Source organism: Lithobates pipiens, unplaced genomic scaffold, assembly GCF_037356315.1.
Source record: "Lithobates pipiens isolate NorthernLeopardFrog02 unplaced genomic scaffold, aLitPip1_a1.2 Scaffold_8, whole genome shotgun sequence".
NCBI classification, from domain to species: domain Eukaryota; kingdom Metazoa; phylum Chordata; class Amphibia; order Anura; family Ranidae; genus Lithobates; species Lithobates pipiens.
Window position 1 is genome coordinate 646,796,826 of NW_027507903.1, and position 22,930 is coordinate 646,819,755.

The 22,930-nt window shown below is 46.0% G+C and overlaps 1 protein-coding gene across 1 annotated transcript; it reads left to right on the top strand.

Moving 5' to 3' along the window:
• Positions 1-841: 841 nt before the first annotated feature.
• On the top strand, positions 842-22,005 carry LOC143962450 (uncharacterized). The gene is made up of 3 exons (XM_077471722.1): positions 842-2,483; positions 9,295-9,297; positions 20,124-22,005. The coding sequence occupies exons 1-3, from the start codon at positions 893-895 to the stop codon at positions 21,854-21,856; spliced, it is 3,327 nt and encodes a 1,108-aa protein (XP_077327848.1). The 5' UTR covers positions 842-892; the 3' UTR covers positions 21,857-22,005.
• Positions 22,006-22,930: the final 925 nt, after the last annotated feature.

Consider the following 22,930-nt stretch of genomic DNA (forward strand, 5'->3'; position numbering starts at 1 on the left):
GTTTCAAATTTTTCTGCCAGAACTCCGTCGGACCCAGTTCCTACCGAGAAATCCGCTCGTGTGTGTGCTAGTCCGACGGACAAAAACCGATGCGAGGGCAGCTATTGGCTACTGGCTATGAACTTCCTTAGTCTAGTCCGGTCGTACGTCATCACGTTAGAATCTGTCGGACTTTGGTGTGATTGTGTGTGGCCAAGTCCGTTCATTCGGAAAGTCCGTCAGAACTCCGTCAGAACTCCGTCGAAAGTCTGTCGGACTTAAGTCTGGTTGTGTGTACGCGGCATTAATCGATGGGTTTACTTCCACTTTAAAAGAAAGAAATGCTTGAAATATATCCCTCTGTGTGTAACACATCTATATAAAATACGAGTTTCACTTTTTGAATTGAATTACTGAAATTAATGAAGTTTTTGATGATCTTCAAATTTTTTGAGCTGCACCTGTAAATTTACATCTAGCTGCCTCCCTGTTAGGTAACTATAATACACTCATCCTAGCACCCATCTAGGAGGGTGCTACAGCAATTTGTTATAATAAACTTCCGTATGTACTGTTCAGCCTCTAAGTAGGAACTATTGTTTGGGGTTTGTGTGGCCACGGTCTCAGCACATTTACAAGCGCGGCTCGTAGACTTTAAAGCTTGTAAATGTGCTGAGACAGTGGTCACCCGCAGATCGTTTCGTAGAAAAACACAATCGTTCCGTCTTTTCATGTCTTCTAAAGTAGGGAGATGTGATTATCTTCACTACTGTGAGGAATACATCTCCCCCTCTGTGCTTTGTTCTCTTCCGGGTCAAATGTCACCGATCAGTCCCAGCCTCCTCCTGTGTAGGAGGAAGTCACCCCTCCCAACTGCATTCCTTCCCCCGTGTCTCTCTTCCTGGTTTCAGCGATGGCGTCTGCAGACCTGAGAGCTGAGTTGGAATGTTCTGTCTGCCTAAACATTTATACAGATCCTGTAATGCTGAGATGCGGACATGACTTTTGCCGGGTTTGTATCAAACGTGTGCTGGATACACAGCGTGTGGCTGGAGATTACTTCTGTCCTGTGTGCCGAAAAAGGTTCAGGAGTCGTCCTGCACTGCAGAGGAACATAACACTACGTAACATAGTGGGGAATTTCCTGTCTGCTCAGCCACATCAGGAGGAGTCCGGGGTCTTCTGTACTCACTGTGTGGACTCTCCTGTACCTGCTGTTAGATCCTGTCTGCTCTGTGAGGTTTCTCTGTGTGATAAACACCTGAAAGTCCACAAAAAGTCCCCAGAACACGTCTTATGTGACCCCACCTTGTCCATGGAGAGCAGGAAATGCTCTGTCCATAAGAAGATCCTGGAGTATTACTGCACTGAGGATGAGACTTGTATCTGTGTGACCTGCAGTTTGGCCGGAGAACATCGAGGACACCAGGTGGAGTCACTGGATGAGGCTTCTGAGATCAAGAAGGAGACACTGAGGAATGTTCTGCAGAAACTTCTGACAAAGAAAGAGGAGATGGAAGAAAGAGTCCAGAGTCTGCAGGAACACAGGAGGAAAGTAGAAGAAAAAGCAGCTGGTGACACCAAGAAAGTCACTGTCCAGTTTAAACATCTCAGGAAACATCTGGATGACCTGGAGGAGAAATTCCAAGATGAGATTTCCAGGTGGGCACAGGGGGTCTCCATCTGCATGTCAGAAATGATCCGGGATCTGGAAATAAAGAAGGAGGAGCTGTCCAGGAAGTTGCGTCACATTGAGAAGCTGTGTAACGTGACGGATCCACTGACTGTCCTACAGGAATCAGACACAGGTGACTTGTGTGATACTGAGGATGGAGATAATGAGGACAGAGAGAGACATGAGAAGCTCCTCCATGATGCAAGAGGCCTGGATATAGATGGGATATCACGCGAAATACGCACATTGTCTGATATAATCACACGGGTAAATGTAAACTTCTATATACAGGGAGCTACAGACATATTACTGGATGTAAACACAGTTCAAAAAAATCTACTTATATCAGATGACAGGAAAACTGTATCCTGGTCAGATAGAAACCAAAATCACCCAAAAACACCAGAGAGATTTTTTGGTCATCCTCAGGTGTTGAGCAGTCAGAGTTTCTCCTCAGGGAGACATTACTGGGATGTGGATGTCGGGGGATCAGATCAATGGGTAGTTGGAATGTGTTACCCCAGTATAGACAGGAGAGCAGGGCCGTCACTTATTGGCTGGAATAACAAGTCCTGGGGTTTGGTCAAAAAAGATAAACAATATTTGGCGGTACATGACGGTAAAGGGACCCGCTTACCCCCCAATATCTCCAGTAACAGAGTCAGGATATATCTGGACTATGAGGCCAGGCGGATCTCCTTTTATGTTCTGTGTGACCCGATCCGACATCTCCACACCTTCACCACCACCTTCACTGAGCCCCTCCATGCTGGGATATGGGTATGGAAAGATGGTATAATAAAGATTTGTGGGGGTAATCAGAAGATCTAAGAAATCTGGCCAGAGACTGGTGATGTCGCATAGAGGAGGCTTCGATTGGTGGAATTTTCAACTAATTCGATAAGACAGTGGGATGGGGGGGTCTTGGGGGCTTTGATCAGTGTCCTGCATGTTCTTCTACTATAAATAAATATGAGTGAGATTTCATTTACGGCCCCAGACACAACTTTTCTATCTCACTATCTGTCTATCTATCTAAGCCCTTGTACACACGGTTGGAGAATCCGTCGGAATGTGTCCTATCGGACCGTGTTGTCGGATAATCCGACTGTGTGTGGTATGCATCGGACTGATTCCGTTGGAATATCCGTGGAAATATTTTCCGACCAACTGGTTCCATCGGACATACTCCGATCATGTGTAGAGAATTTTGATCGGACCAAGTGCCACGCATGCTCAGATCAAATTCCTACATCAAAGCTATTGGCTACTAGCCTGAATGTAGTCCCATCGTAACGAAATTACGTCATCACGTTCTGAATGATCGGATTTTTCGACAACTTAGTCTGACCGTGTGTATGCAACAGTTTCGGACAAGATCCTACAGGCAAAATCCGACGGACAAAATCCGACGGATTTGGTTGGCAGAATGTCCGACCGTGTGTACAGGGGCTTACATGAACATTTGTAGATGGTCTTATTCCTTATTATTAATACATTTACATTGAGTTTGTTCTATTGATTATTTTATCGTAAGAAGAAATAAAAATGAATAATAGATCTACAAATAGATAGAAAGAAATGAAAATCGATATAAAAATCTCAAAGGAAATATATATATGAGAAAGGGATCTTTAGAAAGATATACTAGTGAAAGAAAAAATGGGATTCATCACTAATATAATGGGATCAATATACTGTATTAATGTGTGATTAACAGTACTGGAATATGTCACTAATATAATGTTTCCCCATAGAATGGATCACCAATAGAATTATATCGGATCACTTCTATAATTGTGCATTTGACAGCAGGAATAGCCTGAACGATAATTATATTGAGTAGTTTTCATCAATCAAATGTATTTTTTAAAAACACAGATCAAAAGATATGAACATAGACTAAATATGGAATATTTATTCACTAGACATGTATTCACAATAAATAGTTAGAATATGGATGGACATAAACAAAATCTTACATAAAATACAAACTGTTATGCAACACTTGCTAATGGGTTTTGCTATGCGATATGAATGGAATGAAAGGAATAATTTCTTCCCATGGACACAATAACCATGCATATATATATATATAATTACCTACCAGACAATAGTCTGCGATTCATGAAGCCAACAGTTACCTCTCTGCAGAAGAAGCAAGTGGTTGACTTTCCAAAATGGCGTCTCGTCAAGGTGGAACTGCGTCTTGGCGTCCCGGAGGTGTTTAGATGATGAGGCATGATGATGAGCGTATGAGGTGTAAAAGCGTGTTGTGGAGAGTGATGTATTGTAAAGCGTCTAAAGTGTGTGTCCCAATGGCTTCCCCTCCTGGTCCTATATACTGTTCTGGTCAATAAGCTGATAAATATTTTATTAAAGGGGTTGTAAAGGTTCATTTTTTATTTTATACATAGGTTCCTTTAAGCTAGTGCATTGTTGGTTCACTTACCCTTTCCTTCGATTTCCCTTCTAAATGTTTTTTTTTCTTTGTCTGAATTTCTCACTTCCTGTTTCTCCTCAGTAAACTTCACACCATCATCCGAGTGGTGGTTAGTCATCCAGAACAGCTTACTGAACAGCTTACTGAGGAGGAACAGGAAGTGAGAAATTCAGACAAAGAAAACAAAGAATAAAAACATTTAGAAGGGAAATCGAAGGAAAAGATAAGTGAACCAACAATGCACTAGCTCAAAGGAACCTATTTAGAAAATAAAAAGCAAACCTTTACAACCCCTTTAAGCCTAGCCCAGAAGGTGGAATTTCTTATTGGTTCTTGTGGCTAAATCTTAATTTCATTATTTGTTTAGGCATTGCCTCTCTTAGCCACCTGGTGTCACTCTAGGACAAGAAATATTTGTTCTAAATAATTTGTTGTAGGACTGTGCATTTTCTCATAATACAAGTGTAGCCATGTGATATTTCTAATATATTATTATTATTATACACGATTTATATAGCGCCAACAGTTTATGCAGCGCTTTACAATGTATAGGGGGGACAACGCAATTACAGTACAATACAAAAGGTACAGGAGAGCCCGGCTCGTAGAGCTTACATTCTAAAGGGAGGGGGTGGTGGTACAAAAGGTAATAGCTGCAGAGAATTATTTGATGGGGGCGGCTCAGGGACAGTTGTTAGGTGGGTGTGGGATAGGCTTCCCTGAATAAATGAGTTTTCAGGGAACTCCTAAAGGTGGACAGGGTAGGGGCTGATCGGACAGACTGGGGCAGGGAGTTCCAGAGGATGGGAGAAGCTCTGGAGAAGTCTTGAAGGCGAGCATGAGAGGAGGTAACAAGGGAGATAGAAAGCAGAAGGTCCTGGGAGGAGCAGAGGGGACGATTTGGGCGATATCTGCAGATGAGGTTGGTGATGTGGATTGGGGGCGATGTTGTGGATGGCCTTGTATGTTGTGGTTAGCATTTTGAATTTTATACGGTGGGGGAGGGGAAGCCAGTGAAGGGATTGGCAGAGAGGAGCAGCAGTCATGGAGTGAGTTGTATTAGTCTAGCAGCAGCATTCATAATAGACTGAAGGGGGGATGGCCTGCTTAAGGGTAGGCCATTAAGGAGAGAGTTGCAGTAGTCAAGGCGGGAAATAATCAAGGAGTGAACGAGTTGCTTTGTGATGTCATTAGTCAGGAAGGGTCGAATTCTGGAGGTGTTGCAGAGGTGAAGGCGGCAGGATTTAGCCAGTGATTGGATATGGGGGCTGAAGGAGAGGTCAGAGTCAAGGATTACACCCAGGACCCTGGCATGTGTGGCGGGACCAATGGTTGTGCTGTTGATATTAATGGTGAAGTCACGGGGGGGAGGGGGGATTGGACCGTGAAGGAGGAAATATAACAAGCTCAGTTTTAGAAAGATTGAGTTTGAGGAAGTGGTGTGACATCCATACCGAGATGTCCTTCAGTAAGTTTGAGATCTGTGAGGAGATTGAGGGGGTCAGTTGAGGAGTGGAGAGATAGATCTGGGTGTCGTCGGCATAGAGGTGGTATTGGAAACCATGGGAGGTTATCAACTGGCCAAGGGAAGAGGTATAGAGCGAGAACAGGAGGGGCCTAAGGACAGAATCTTGGGGTACCCCAACAGAAAGAGGAAGGGGAGCGGAGGAGATGACACTGAAAGTACGCTGAGATAGGTAGGAGGAGAACCAGGATAAAGCAGAATCGCGGAGGCCAAGGGAGTGTAATTTGCTGAGGAGGAGCAGGTGGTCAACTTTGTCAAAGGCAATATATATATATATATATATATATATATATATATATATATATATATATATATAAATAAATAAATAATATATATATATATATATATATATATATATATATATATATATATATATATATATATATATAATATATATGTGTAATGTTTAGGAGATCTGGTAACGCCATAAGATGAGTATACATTTCTAATGCAGAAATATTTTAAACATAATTTTATTGATTAGGAATAGATGTTTTTCCTATATGCATGTTATGATTAATTATACATCTAAGTAAAGAAAAAAAAAAAAAACGATATGGATATATATATATGGTTTTAGTATATATATCTAAACACAATGATTTGTATATTTAAACTATTTCTACATATAGGGTGTTTCTAATCAGATTAAATACATACTACATCACAAGATTACTATTATATAATCACACACTCTTATGCCACGTACACACGACCGGACTTTTCGACATCAAAGGTCGGATGGAGCGATTCCGGTGGACCATTCGATCGTGTGTGGGCTGCAGCGGACTTTTGATTTGCAAAAATCCGACAGACTTTAGAAATGGAACATGTTTCAAATTTTTCCGCCGGGAACTCCGCCGGACTCAGTTCCTACCGAGAAATCCGCTCGTGTGTATGCTAGTCTGATGGACAAAAACCGACGTGAGGGCAGCTATTGGCTACTGGCTATGAACTTCCTTATTCTAGTCCGGTCGTACGTCATCACGTTCGAATCCGTCGGACTTTGGTGTGATTGTGTGTGGCCAAGTCCGTTTATTTGGAAAGTCCGTCAGAACTCCGCCGAAAGTCCGTCGGACCTAGTCCCTCGAAAAGTCCGGTCGTGTGTACCTTAGATATATGCAGAGGTGGTGCAGTAATTATTAAAATATTGTCATAAATGCATAGTTCCCTCTTATCATATTATGGACCATGGAGGTTGTACATCAAATTTTTATGTTAATATTCTTAGTGGGATCTTCATTGTATAGTGTCCACATATTTTAAATGGTGTATGAAATGTATACACATACACTATATTACCAAAAGTATTGGGATGCCATTAAAGTTCATACGTGTGTAAAGCCAGACGTCCCAATACTTTTGGTAATATAGTGTATATTTATTTCTTCACAATAGTGCTGACATAAGTCCCCCACCCACAGACCATAACAAGCACCAGGCCAGAGTTGTGGGGAAGAGGCCCATTTCCTAATCCACTTGGCAAGGTTTTTTTTGGCGGAGGGGCAGGGGGGTGGAAGTCTACCCTGGCAATGTACCTTCCCCAATGTTGAGGGCATGTGGCCTAATATGATTTGCCCTCCACGGGTGTCACCCCTCTGGCGGGTGTCACCCAGGTGCGGCCCGCACCCCCCCGCGCCCACCTAGCAACACCACTGCACGGGTGTCACCCCTCTGGCGGGTGTCCCCCGCGTGCGGCCCACACCCCCCGCACCCACCTAGCAACGCCACTGGATGTCACTACTACCTGGATGTAAAGTCAGCAGAACTTGGAGTTTGCCCTGAACACACCAACTGCTGGAGAATGCCTTTGATGGACTGCTGGGGGTATGCAGGTATGCTGGGGCAGCACATTATTTATTTATTACAGATTATATAGCACTGTCAATGTATGCAGTGCTTTGCATATATATTGTACATTCACATCAGCACATAGCCTGAGTTAAGAGTTAGGCATCTTTGACATGGGCGCCTCCGTTCTGTGGGATCCGCTTGCTCAGCGGGGGATCGCTCCGCTGATCCTCGCTGAGCAGGCGGGTGACAGGTCCGTCTCCGCTTACTGAGCAGAGCGGAGATGGACAGAGTCTCCCTCACTTCTATGGGGAGGGCGGATGAAAACATACTGCTTGTCCGTTTTCATCCGATCCGGCATACGCGTTGGAAAATAGGACCTCCATCCGTCTGGTTTTGGCGTAGAGGATCATATAGCAGCGGATGTCAGTGGACATATCGCCACTGACATCTGCGGCTCCATAGAGTTGAATGGAGTGTCCGATCAGGTACGCCTGAAAAACTGACAGGTAGACCTGATCTGATATCACACGTGTGAAAGGGGCCTTAGTTATGTAGGAAAGATTTATGTCTCAGAATGTTGGACTTTGCAATACCTTTGCACTTTTTTCTAAGTAAAGTTTCGAAACCTTGATGCCGCCTTGGTCTAAAGTTACTAAAGGGGTGCAATGCAAGTAGCAGGTCACTAAAGTACTTGGGGTATGAAGACGGCAGTTCTCGAGTTAATACAGCGTGAAGACACAAGTGGTTACCCAAGGTAACAAGTAAAATTTTTTGTACAGCGCTTAAAAAAAAATAAAATTTAAAATTCATGTACAGTGGAACTTCGGTTTGCGCATAACGCGGTTAACGAGCATTTTCGCAAAACCAGAACTGTATTTCTAAAAATCCTAACTCGGTTTGCGAGTGTTGTCTTGCAAAACAAGCAGGATCCAGGCCAAAAGCAGTGTGCAGTACCGCTTTTGGCCTGAGGTGGGGGCGGCCGGAGCCGAACAGCGCCGATCGTGAGCGCTCGCAAATGCACGGAAAGGCCCGAGCACATTTCGGCTGACCTCGGCAAACCTCGGAAAGGCTCGTGAACGGAGTCTTTCCGAGGGTTTGCCGAGGTCAGCTGAAATGTGCTCGGGCCTTTTTGGCCATTTCCGAGGTTCTCCGGCGCCACCCCCGCCTTTGGCCGCATGCGGTATTGCATCCCATTGAAGTCAATGCGGAACAAATTATTTTCGTTTCCATTGACTTCAATGGGAAAACTCGCTTTGATATGCGAATACACTGGATTACGAGCATACTCCTGGAACGGATTATGCTCGTAATCCGAGGTTCTACTGTATATACAAACTAATGTACACTGTGCAATGACCGCAAAGACTAATGATAATGAAAAAGAGATGGGAAATTCACACCCAAAACTAAAGTCCATGTGCCATCATATAAAGGTTGTTTTGAAATACAAACACAACAGTCTTTGAATAGACGGTAATTAAACAAATTGTGTGACTAGACAATAGAACCACCACCGGTTAGTGAGGAGGTTTACCGGAGTGAGAAGACTCAAATGAGCATATGCTCAGTGAGTCAACAAAGCTTATAGTGCAACCACCAAAGTATGGGACCTCCACATCTAGACTCCAGATCCCAGATCCTAGACTCCAGATCAAGTTGTAAGACAATCCAACTGGTCAAGAGATGTCACCGAGAAGCAGTCCTCAGAAGCAGCCAACTTGTCAGACAAAATCATTTAGAAAGTGGATCAAGCTCTTAAAATTGAGGTTTGTGGGTAAAGCAATGACATCAGCAAGGCTCGTCCCGACGCGTTTCATCTAAAGAGACATCATCTGGGGTCAAGGCCCTATAAACAGCCTTTCGGTGTGCCTGTTGCAGGTGGTACGGCCTTTAGCAGCGAGGCCTCCCCCCCGCTCTCCATCCCGAAACATCCCCTTGTGTTCCGGCAGCAGTTGCCAGCGAAAGAGGAAAGGGGCACACAGGGGGGCCCAGACAGCAGATGGAAGGGCCGTATGTGTGTGGGGCACCCCCTAAGGAGCCACAAGTAGTAAAGGATTCCCCACCCTGCGCAGCCAGGCACACCAAATTTTCACAGCACACTTGAGGCAAGAAACGGTTCAGTGCTTTTGTTTTGTATTTTTATTAGGGGGTTTAACTTGGATAGAGAGAACTGTAATATGGGATGCCCACTTGCCTTTAATAGAACGTTCGGGGACATCTTTTTCTGTACAGACTATTTACACTCCTCGGCTTCCTGCAGCACAACACTTGCTTGAAGCACTACAACTCCCAGGACCAGCTGGCATTGTTAGATTGGTAGTAGATGCCCTTTACAGGCAGGGACCGTGGGCCCATTGTATGTGTAGCAAAGTCCCAGTGCCCAGCTGTCTTTCTGTGGCTACTGGTCCCAGCACCACCACTTTAGGCACTGCCAGCCCACCTGGCTGCAGCTGCCCCTTTCTCCAGCCCTCTTGGCTAAACTTCCACTATCCTCCCAGACTGACTCTACATCCATCCCTGTGTGCTTTCCACAGTCCTCTCAGGCTGCCTCTCAGTCCTCCCTGACTGTAACACTCATCAGCCCACCTGGCTGTCTTCCTCCCTGTAGATTTTCCCGGCAGTGTTCTCCACCTGCTGTCCTGCCCCCGTGCCGCTGGTCAGGACACTTCTGTGTGTTGTGAAGGAGGTCCCTTCTGCACCCGAGCTCCCAGGCCCGAGGTCACCCCCCACCCCCCAGACTAAGGGGCTACCTTCAAGGGTCTCTGACAACCTCTAACATTCCATCTTCAGCTTCCACCCGATTGCCACTGCCCCCCCCCCCCCCCCAGCTGTGCTGACCCTGAGTTTTTGAGGGGGCCTGCTGTTGGGTATTGGTCAGGGCCCTCAGAATACTCTAGACAGCTCCCCCTCACCTCCACTCCCATTCTTCTGGAAGTTTGCAGCAAGTTTCAGAAGTCGGGGGCAGTGTTGCCAACCTACCAGATTGAAATTTACTGACACAACACCCAAAATTTACTGGCACAGCCAAGTTTTTACTGACATTTCCAAAAGTTACAAAATTACAGTTTTACGTGCAAATGAGAGTATTTAGGCTGCAAACAAATACAATATGCAATTAGCAATATGATTTAAAGTAGATAAGGCAAAAAAAACATACTTCTTATTTTATTTTCGAAACAGTAAGTAAGTAGCTCAGGGACAGGACTCAGGAGGGCAAGAAATTAGAACACACACACATAAAATTGACTCTCACAGTGACACTGAGAGCAGTGTGCAGCAGCACAGATGATGATGAGACCTCACCGACACAACACATCCCCTCCTGAGTCACAGTGACAATCTCTCTCTAAGCCAAGCGCTCCCTCCAGTCCACTCCAGTCTATACAGCACTGGTGGTCCCGGTCCCAGCCTGCCTTGCTCCCATATCGCAGACCCGCACACGAAGCTCTGGTCGCTCTGCTTGGCTCCATTGCACCATGGCATCGCACGACACGCTCAGGCACCGCCTCCGCCAGAGCCGCCCGATCACACTGTAGCAGGCACTGGGATGGTCTCAGCCAACTCTGGACCAAGCCAAGTGTCAGAGCCATATTTTTTACTGGCAAACTTTTACTTTTACTGGCATTTACTGGCTGCCAGTAAAAATACTGACGGTTGGCAACACTGGTAGGGGGAGGTCGCGGAAGTGCTGCCTGTGAGTCACCCAGTCCTCCCTGAGTCACTCACCCTGACCCAGAAAAAAAACACATAGGCTTGGCTGCCAGCCAAGCCTAAACAATTTTCCTACACTAACAAAAGCCTATTCTAGCACCCTAGAAGGTGCTGCATGTGCTAGAACCAATCCCCCTGCAGTGGAGGGAGAAAGAGGAGGAGAAGCTGACAGCAATGCAGGGGGAGACAGAAGAGGATTGGTGTCAGCACAGCTGGCCCTCCTGCTTAGCAGGTACCCAGACTCCTCTTTTGAACTGATGGGGCCTGAGCCCAGTACCCAGTGCCTTATCAGCAGCCCCAGTGTCTTGACTTCATCTGCCACCACCTTCCTATTTCTCTGGAGGCTCTAAAGCCTGTCATGACTTTATAAACTAGTGGAACAGCCATTTTGAACTACAGCATTTTCCAACTGATTGATTGTCCTAAGGTGGCTTACGTTGTGTCCCTGCTGAGAAATTAGATCCTGCCACTAAGGCCTTGTACACACGGTCGGACATTCCGATGGACAATGTCCGATAGGACCGCGTTGTCGGATAATCCGACTGTGTGTGGGCTCCATCGGACTGTTTCGGTCGGAATATCAGCTTGGCTATAAAATTTTACGACAACATGATCCGAGCGGACTTTGTCCAATCATGTGTAGAGAATTCCGATCGGACAAAGTGCAACGCATGCTCAGATCAAATTCCTAGACCAAAGCTATTGGCTACTAGCCTGAACGTAGTCCCGTTGTAATGAAATAACGTCATCATGTTAAGTACGATCGGATTTTCTGACAACTTTGTCTGATCGGAATTCAGTTTCGGACAAAATCCGTCGGACAAAATCCAACGGATTTGGTTGTCAAAATGTCCGACCGTATGGGGCTAACAGTACTGCAACATTCCCACCTCTTTCCAGGAAAGTCTTTGTTTAGCCCGCGTGAGTCTACTGCCAAGCAAGTTCAATGCTCTGACTCCATCAGGTTTTACAGATTAGCCGTGGAACTGTCCTGGACCAATAAAGCCCTCACAGCTACCTTTTGCCAAGGTCTGGCAGAACAAAAATTATGAGAAATGCTGCTTAAATTGTTGGTGCTTTATAAAAATACATGTAATAAACAAAATTCCTAAGTGTGGTTTGACCCATACTTTGATTTTCAGCCATTTGGGACATTGTCCATTCGTTCTCAAAAATGGCTCACTTTACCTAACTGAATGGGCCACCAACTTCTCCTAAACTGACCAAGATCTTTTTCAAACAGATCTCCTGGCTGCATGGTCACATTAGCCCCTTAATTTTTTTCCCTAATGAGATACATTTTCAGGGATTACCTTGTGGGGCAGGTAAGGGGGAACTTTGTCTATGGTCCCCTCCTTGATGAGCGCCAAGTGTAGGTAACATAAAAGGCCTACCCTGGGGTGGATTCCTCTGGGCTACAATAGGCACCTTGGATGGGGTCACTCGCCTTGCACATTGAATTTTCAGTTCCCCTGTCAATATACACCTTCACTGTACCTGGTTACAATTAGGAGGGACGACCTGAGCCTCTCCATGTCCACTCCATCTGTCCAGCGTATCTCTGTTGCCTTACCCCCAGTAACAGAATGTGGCCCCGCTGTGCACCTAGCATGGAGTCCATGCGTGCTTTTAATTAACTATTCATTTTCTAAACCTAATGGCTAGACTTAGTGCCTCTGCAGTCCTGATCTGCTCCAGTTGCTATGAGAGAGAGATTGCTCGAGGAGAGAGTGCTGACAGCAAACCCCTTGCTGCAAGAGGACATCCCACTTTCAAAGGTACATGCTTCACGACAGGCTGCTTTATACTGGTTGCTAAACTTATGTTACCCCTGGTAACCACCTGCTTTGTACCATGCTGACTCTTCATACCTCAATGTGCAGATCATGTGTAGTGCCAGTTACTTTCATACAACCCTGTGAATAACTTCAGACCAGGCATGGCAAACTTTCAATGCTTTACTGTAAAACTTCAGTGCAACAAATGAACAGGCATAGAGTCAAACCCTAACTATAGCTGTGCCTGCCCCGGCATACCTGCATAGGTGAAGCCCATAACAAGGAAGTCCTTGGTGGGGGTTCTCCAGGACTGGTGATTTCAGGGCAGACTGCAGCTCCCAGCAGTCCCCCTACATTTTAAAGGCTTCTGGCACTCCCAGATACAGGCCTCTTCTCTACGACTGGCGACTAGGACCTACGGCTCTTGGAATCCAGACCCCTGTCCATTTTTTAAGCCACAAGACCAGTGGGTTAGACCCAAAAAACAATTAACCACCTTCTGGCCAGGGCAGCAAACTGGCTAATCTAACAGTAGGCAACCTACCTACAAGATAAAGGTGGGCAGAGTGGGAGATAATAAGAGTAGATTGAAGTAAAGGTCCCCGGGTCGCCGGGTTCTGTCCAACGGACCAATCCTATTTAATTTATTCATAAACTACCTGGAGGATGGGGTAAACAGTTCAATCTCTGTATTTGCAGAAGATACTAAGCTAAGCAGGGCAATAACTTCTCCGCAGGATGTGGAACCCTTGCAGTAAGATCTGAACAAATTAATGGGGTGGCCAACTACATGGCAAATGAGGTTTAATGTGGAAAAATGTAAAATAAGCATTTGGGTGGCAAAAATATGAATGCAATCTACTCACTAGAGGGAAGAACCTCTGGGGGAATCTAGGATGGAAAAAGACCTGGAGGTCCTAGTAGACGACAGGCTCGGCAATGGCATGCAATGCCAAGCTGCTGTAAGCAAAGCAAACAGAATATTGGCATTAAAAAGGGGATCAACTCCAGAGATAAAGCGATAATTCTCCCGCTCTACAAGACTCTGGTCCGGACGCACCTGGAGTATGCTGTCCAGTTCTGGGCACCAGTCCTCAGGAAGGATGTACTGGAAATGGAGAGAGTCCAGAGAAGGGCAACAAAACTAATAAAGGGACTGGAGGACCTTAGTTATGTGGAAAGGTTAAGAGCACTGAACTTATTCTCTCTGGAGAAGAGACGCTTGAGAGGGTATATGATTTCAATGCACAAATACCGTACTGGTGACCCCACAATAGAGATAAAACTTTTCCGTGTAAGGGAATTTAATAAAACATGCGGCCAGTCACTAAAATTAGAAGAAAACCTTAAACTGTGTAGAGGGTTCTGGTATGGATATTTAGGGGGAACCCCACGTCATTTTTTTTTAAATTTGATGCGGGGTTCCCCTTAATATCCATACCAGACCTGAAGGGCCTGGTAATTGAATTTGGGGAAACCCCATGCATTTTTTTTTTTTTTATCAATGACTGTATTACGGGGAGCCGACAATTCATTATAGTCGCAAGTGATTTTAAATGACTTTTTTTCCTGCAGAAATGACACTTTGTGCAGGGACAGTTCTAAGCACGGGAAACATGCGCCCCTTCACAGGCATACTATAGACACCCCCCAGGTTCAAAATTTAAAGGAATATTACACTTTTATTGTTTCACTTTAATCATTATTAAAATCACTGCTCCCGAAAAAATGGACGTTTTTAAAACTTTTTTTTTGCATTGTTCCATGTCCCCTGGGGCAGGACCCAGATCCCCAAACACTTTTTAGGACAGTAACTTGCATATTAGCCTTTAAAATTAGCACTTTAGATTTCTCCCATAGACTTGTATAGGGTGTTCTGCGGCTTTTCGAATTTGCTGCGAACACCCCAAATTGTTCACCGTTCGCCAAACGGGCGAACAGGCAATGTTTGAGTCGAACATGAGTTCAACTCGAATTCGAAGCTCATCCCTATCTAGCACACACAGAGGCGTATCTAGTGAAAACGGAGCCTATGGCAAGCACTGAAACTGCGCCCCTGTCAAAACAAACAAACAAAAAAACAGCTAACAAAACTACAAGTCCAGCTCTTTAATCTTTCAATTAACAAATAATGGATTGGCACTACATAAAGTGCCCGATGGGTCAGTCCGCCCTGCTCATTAAACATTCTACATTCAATGAAATTCATATACTGCAAAGTTTGCACTACACAAACTTTCACTGAATGTAGAATGTTTAATGAGCTTGTTGCACAAATCACTTTATTAAACTTATGATATCTATTTATTTAATCCTTATTGAGCACTATTTGATTGTGCGTGTGCCAATCAGAAGCAGCCAATCCAATATAGTGCTGGATATGTATTAAATAAATATGCATAGCCATAAATATCAGAAATAAAAGTGCAATAAAGTGATTTGTGCAACAGCAGGTACTACTTTTAAATGGGCTGTAGATGCGACTACAGGAGATGACCAGACTGCGAATGCAACTACAGGAGATGACCAGAGACTGCGAATGGGACTACAGGAGATGACCAGACTGCGAATGGCACTACAGGAGATGACCAGACTGCGAATGCAACTACAGGAGATGACCAGAGACTGCGAATGGCACTACAGGAGATGACCAGACTGCGAATGTCATTACAGGAGATGACCACACTGCGAATGCCACTACAGGAGATGACCAGACTGCAAATGCCACTACAGGAGATGACCAGACTGCGAATGCCACTACAGGAGATGAACAGACTGCACATGCCACTACAGGAGATGAACAGACTGCGAATGGCACTACAGGAGATGACCAGACTGCGAATGCCACTACAGGAGATGACCAGACTGCGAATGCCACTACAGGAGATGAACAGACTGCGATTGGGACTACAGGAGATGACCAGACTGCGAATGCCACTACAGGAGATGACCAGAGACTGCGATTGGGACTACAGGAGATGACCAGACTGCAAATGCCACTACAGGAGATGAACAGACTGCGATTGGGACTACAGGAGATGACCAGACTGCGAATGCGACTACAGGAGATGACCAGAGACTGCGATTGGGACTACAGGAGATGACCAGACTGCGAATGCCACTACAGGAGATGACCAGACTGCGAATGGGACTACAGGAGATGACCAGACTGCGAATGCCACTACAGGAGATGACCAGACTGCGAATGGGACTACAGGAGATGACCAGACTGTGAATGCCACTACAGGAGATGACCAGACTGCGAATGCCACTACAGGAGATGAACAGACTGCGAATGGGACTACAGGAGGTGACCAGACTGCGAATGCGACTACAGGAGATGACCAGAGACTGCGAATCGGACTACAGGAGATGACCAGACTGCGAATGCCACTACAGGAGATGACCAGACTGCGAATGCCACTACAGGAGATGACCAGACTGGGAATGCCACTACAGGAGATGACCAGACTGCAAATGCCACTACAGGAGATGACCAGACTACGAATACCACTACAGGAGATGACCAGACTGCGAATGGGACTAAAGGAAATGACCAGACTGCGAATGGGACTACAGGAGATGACCAGACTGCGAATGCCACTACAGGAGATGACCAGACTGCGAATACGACTACAGGAGATGACCAGACTGCGAATGCCACTACAGGAGATGACCAGAGACTGCGAATGAGACTACAGGAGATGACCAGACTGCGAATGCCACTACAGGAGATGACCAGACTGCGAATGCCCCTACAGGAGATGACCAGACTGCGAATGCCACTACAGGAGATGACCGGACTGCAAATGCCACTACAGGAGATGAACAGACTGCGAATGGGACTAAAGGAGATGATCAGACTGCGAATGGGACTACAGGAGATGACCAGAGACTGCGAATGGGACTACAGGAGATGACCAGACTGCGAATGCCACTACAGGAAATGACCAGACTGCGAATGGGACTACAGGAGATGACCAGACTGTGAATGCCACTACAGGAGATGACCAGACTGCGAATGGGACTACAGGAGGTGACCAGACTGCAAATGCGACTACAGGAGATGACCAGACTGCGAATGCCACTACAGGAGATGACCAGACTGCGAATGCCACTACAGGAGATGACCAGACTGCAAATGCCACTACAGGAGATGACCAGACTACGAAAACCACTACAGGAGATGACCAGACTGCGAATGGGACTAAAGGAGATGACCAGACTGCGAATGGGACTACAGGAGATGACCGGACTGCGAATGCCACTACAGGAGTTGACCAGACGGCGAAAGCCACTACAGGAGATGAACAGACTGCGAATAGCACTACAGGAGATGACCAGACTGCGAATGCGACTACAGGAGATGACCAGAGACTGTGAATGCGACTACAGGAGATGACCAGAGACTGCGAATGCGACTACAGGAGATGACCAGACTGGGAATGGGACTAAAGGAGATGACCAGACTGCGAATGAGACTACAGGAGATGACCAGAGACTGCGAATGGGACTACAGGAGATGACCAGACTGCGAATGCCACTACAGGAGATGACCAGACTGCGAATGGGACTAAAGGAGATGACCAGACTGCGAATGGGACTACAGGAGATGACCGGACTGCGAATGCCACTACAGGAGTTGACCAGACGGCGAAAGCCACTACAGGAGATGAACAGACTGCGAATAGCACTACAGGAGATGACCAGACTGCGAATGCGACTACAGGAGATGACCAGAGACTGTGAATGCGACTACAGGAGATGACCAGAGACTGCGAATGCGACTACAGGAGATGACCAGACTGGGAATGGGACTAAAGGAGATGACCAGACTGCGAATGAGACTACAGGAGATGACCAGAGACTGCGAATGGGACTACAGGAGATGACCAGACTGCGAATACGACTACAGGAGATGGCCAGAGACTGCGAATGGGACTAAGGAGATGACCAGACTGCGAATGGGACTACAGGAGATGACCAGACTGCGAATGGGACTACAGGAGATGACCAGAGACTGCGAATGGGACTACAGGAGATGACCAGAGACTGCGAATGGGACTACAGGTTGATGACCAGACTGCGAATGCCACTACAAGAGATAACCAGACTGCGAATGCCACTACAGGAGATGACCAGACTGCGAATATGACTACAGGAGATGACCAGACTGCGAATGCCACTACAGGAGATGACCAGAGACTGCGAATGAGACTACAGGAGATGACCAGAGACTGCGAATGAGACTACAGGAGATGACCAGACTGCGAATGCCACTACAGGAGATGACCAGACTGCGAATGCCACTACAGGAGATGACCAGACTGCAAATGCCACTACAGGAAATAAACAGACTGCGAATGGGACTAAAGGAGATGACCAGACTGCGAATGGGACTACAGGAGATGACCAGAGACTGCGAATGGGACTACAGGAGATGACCAGACTGCGAATGCCACTACAGGAGATGACCAGACTGCGAAAGCCACTACAGGAGATGAACAGACTGCGAATGGTACTACAGGAGATGACCAGACTGTGAATGCCACTACAGGAGATGACCAGACTGAGAATGCCACTACAGGAGATGACCAGACTGCAAATGTCACTACAGGACATGACCAGACTACGAATGCCACTACAGGAGATTACCAGACTGCGAATGGGACTAAAGGAGATGACCAGACTGCGAATGGGACTACAGGAGATGACCAGACTGCGAATGGGACTACAGGAGATGACCAGAGACTGCGAATGGGGCTACAGGAGATGACCAGACTGCGAATGCCACTACAGGAGATGACCAGACTGCGCATGGGACTACAGGAGATGACCAGACTGCGAATGCCACTACAGGAGATGACCAGACTGTGAATGCCACTACAGGAGATGACCAGACTGCAAAAGCCACTACAGGAGATGAACAGACTGCGAATGGGACTACAGGAGATGACCAGACTGCGAATGCGCCTACAGGAGATGACCAGAGACTGCGATTGGGACTACAGGAGATGACCAGAGACTGCGAATGGGACTACAGGAGATGACCAGAGACTGCGAATGCGACTACAGGAGATGACCAGACTGCGAATGGGACTAAAGGAGATGACCAGACTGCGAATGAGACTACAGGAGATGATCAGAGACTGCGAATGGGACTACAGGAGATGACCAGACTGCGAATGCCACTACAGGAGATGACCAGACTGCGAATACGACTACAGGAGATGACCGGAGACTGCGAATGGGAATACAGGAGATGACCAGACTGCGAATGGGACTACAGGAGATGACCAGACTGCGAATGCCACTACAGGAGATGACCAGACTGCAAATGGGACTACAGGAGATGACCAGACTGCGAATGGGACTACAAGAGATGACCAGACTGCAAATGTGACTACAGGAGATGACCAGACTGCGATTGTGACTACAGGAGATGACCAGACTGCAAATGCGACTACAGGAGATGACCAGACTGCGATTGCGACTACAGGAGATGACCAGACTGCAAATGCGACTACAGGAGATGACCAGACTGTGATTGCGACTACAGGAGATGACCAGAGTTCAAATGCCACTACAGGAGATGACCAGAGACTGCAAATGCGACTACAGGAGATGACCAGACTGCGATTGCGACTACAGGAGATGACCAGACTGCGAATAAGACTACAGGAGATGGCCAGACTGCGATTGCGACTACAGGAGATGACCAGAGTGCGATTGCGACTACAGGAGATGATCAGACTGCGAATGCGACTACAGGAGATGACGACTGCGAATGCGACTACAGGAGATGACCAGAGACTGCGAATGCCACTACAGGAGATGACCAGACTGCAAATGCAACTACAGGAGATGACAAGACTGCGAATGAGACTACAGGAGATGACCAGATTTACTGAGGCTAATTAAATGCAGATAAGGCACCGAGTGAGTTTAATTACCACCTTAATCAGCCACAGAACCCGTGTAATCACTATGTGTTCTGGTGTAAAGGGATGAGATGGCAACCATAACTTCTGTTGTCTATGTTCAACCTGTGAGTATGAACTATTGTTTGGTTTTTGGGTGTTAGGAGCCGTGCTTGTGAAGGTGCTAAGATAGTCCAGCTCAGTGACCTGCAGATCATTTTGTAGTAAAGAACAATTGTTCCGTCTTTCTCTGTCCTCTAAAGTAGGGAGATGTGATTATCTTCATCACTATTGTGAGGAATACATCTCCTCCTCTGTGCTTTGTTCTCTTCCGGGTCAAATGTCACCGATCAGTCCCAGCCTCCTCCTGTGTTGGAGGAAGTCACCCCTCCCAACTGCATTCCTTCCCCCGTGTCTCTCTTCCTGGTTTCAGCTATGGCGTCTGCAGACCTGAGAGCTGAGTTGGAATGTTCCGTCTGCCTGAATATTTATACAGATCCTGTAATGCTGAGATGTGGACACAACTTCTGCCGGGTCTGTATTGGTCGTGTGCTGGATACACAAGGAGAGGCTGGAGATTACTTCTGTCCTGTATGCCGAAAAAGGTTCAGGAGTCGTCCTGCACTGCAGAGGAACATAACACTACGTAACATAGTGGAGAATTTCCTGTCTGCTCAGCCACATCAAGAGGAGTCCGGGGTCTTCTGTACTCACTGTGTGGACTTTCCTGTACCTGCTGTTAGATCCTGTCTGCTCTGTGAGGTTTCTCTGTGTGATAAACACCTGAGAGTCCACAAAAAGTCCCCAGAACACATCTTAACTGACCCCACCTTGTCCATGGAGAGCAGGAAATGCTCCGTCCATAAGAAGATCCTGGAGTATTACTGCACTGAGGATGAGACCTGTATCTGTGTGTCCTGCAGTTTGGCTGGAGAACATCGAGGACACCAGGTGGAGTCACTAGTTGAGGCTTCTGAAAAGAAAAAGGAGACACTGAGGAATGTTCTGCAGAAACTTCTGACAAAAAAAGAGGAGACGGAGGGAAGAGTCCAGAGTCTGCAGGAACACCGGAGGAAAGTAGAAGAAAAAGCAGCTGGTGACAACAAGAAAGTCGCCGCCATGTTTAAAGATCTCAGGAAACATCTGGATGACCTGGAGGAGAAATTCCAAGATGAGATTTCCAGGTGGGCACAGGGGGTCTCCATCTGCATGTCAGAAATGATCCAAGATCTGGAAATAAAGAAGGAGGAGCTGTCCAGGAAGTTGCGTCACATTGAGGAGCTGTGTAACGTGACGGATCCACTGACTGTCTTACAGGAATCAGACACAGGTGACTTGTGTGATACTGAGGATGGAGATAATGAGGACAGAGAGAGACATGAGGAGCTCCTCCATGATGCAAGAGGCCTGGATGTGGCTGGGATATCACGTGGATTACGTGCACTGTCGGAAATAATAACGCGGTTTAACGTACATTTCTATATAAAGGAATCTGAAGACATATTACTGGATGTAAACACAGCTCAAAATAATCTACATATATCGGATGACAGGAAAACTGCATCCTGGTCAGACGTAAACCAGAAGCACCCCAAAACACCAGAGAGATTTTTTGGTTATGTTCAGGTGTTGAGCAGTCAGAGTTTCTCCTCAGGAAAACATTACTGGGATGTGGATGTCGGAGTGTCAGATCAATGGATAGTCGGAATGTGTTACCCCAGTATGGAGAGGAGAGGAGAGCCCTCACTTATTGGATGGAATAACAAGTCCTGGACTTTGGTCAAAAAAGATAACAACCAGTATTTGGTGGTACATGACGGTAAAGGGATCCGCTTGCTTGGTAATCTCATCAGTACCAGAGTCAGGATATATCTGGATTACGATGCCGGAAGGATCTCCTTTTATGACCTGTGTGACCCGATCCGATACCTACGCAGTTTCATCACCACCTTCACTGAGCCCCTCCATGCTGGGATATGGGTATGGACTGGTGGTGTAATAAAGATCTGTGGGGGCAATCAGAAGATGTGAGAAATCTGCCCAGAGACTGGTGATGTCACATAGCGGAGGGATGGAATTGGTGGAATATTCAACCGATTAGATAAGGCAGTAAGAGGGGCTTCGGTCAGTGTCCTGCATGTTGTTCTTCTATAAATAAATATAAGTGAGATTTCCTGTAAGGTCCCAGACATATTTTTACTTCCATTTTTACATGACACACTATTTTTTTCTATCTATCTGAGTTCATAATCTGTAGACCGTCTCATTCCTTATTATTAATATGTTTACAAGGAGTTTGTTCTATTGGTTATTTTTAGGGCTCTGGAAATTAAAGATTAATTCCTTGATTAATCGTTAATTTTTTTTGATCGATCAAAATTCTTTTGATCGATCAAAAAAAGCACTTAGATCATTTCTTTCTACCCATGACCTGGCATCCTTGCTGAGATCTAAGGAGACGTGAGAGGAGTTTATGGTCCGTGTTAACCCTTTTGATACCCGCTTGCATAACCACCTGTTTGCACAGGGGTCCATGCCATAAGGTGAGAGTGATTAGTTAGAATGGAGGTGGAGGGATTGGCACGCTACTGTGGAAAAAAAAAAGACTTATGTCAGTGCTACAGTTTGAATTTAAAATGTATTTGTGTGAACTGTGAAGTTAAGTCATAGATTGTGGAAATGAACTAGTGTCGGGTGGTTGTATATAGTGTATACCACATTTACCACTGACTAATGCAGAGTTGCAATGCAAGGAGATCAGCTAAAAGTAGTTGGATCTGTATGTGCGTTATAATTAATCGAGATTAATCGATTGAAAATAAAATCGATTAATCGAACACAGAAAATTTTAATCAGTAACAGCCCTAGTTATTTTATTGTGTGAAGAAATTGAGTGTATACAGCACTCCCAACCCACCTCAAAGATGCTGCTTGCAGGACTTTTCTTTACCGTCCCGCAATCGCATCTGCCCGGGTGTGAAAGGGGTCTAATAGAACTGGAATCTATACCCAATATAATGTGTCCCCATAGAATGGATCACCTATAGAATTCTATGGGATCACTTTTATAATGGATCCTAATATAATGTGTTACTATAGAATGGT

What these genes read in the sequence shown, in the direction of transcription:
- LOC143962450 (XM_077471722.1), top strand. Translation starts at nt 893, where the DNA reads ATGGCGTCTGCAGACCTGAGAGCTGAGTTGGAATGTTCTGTCTGCCTA.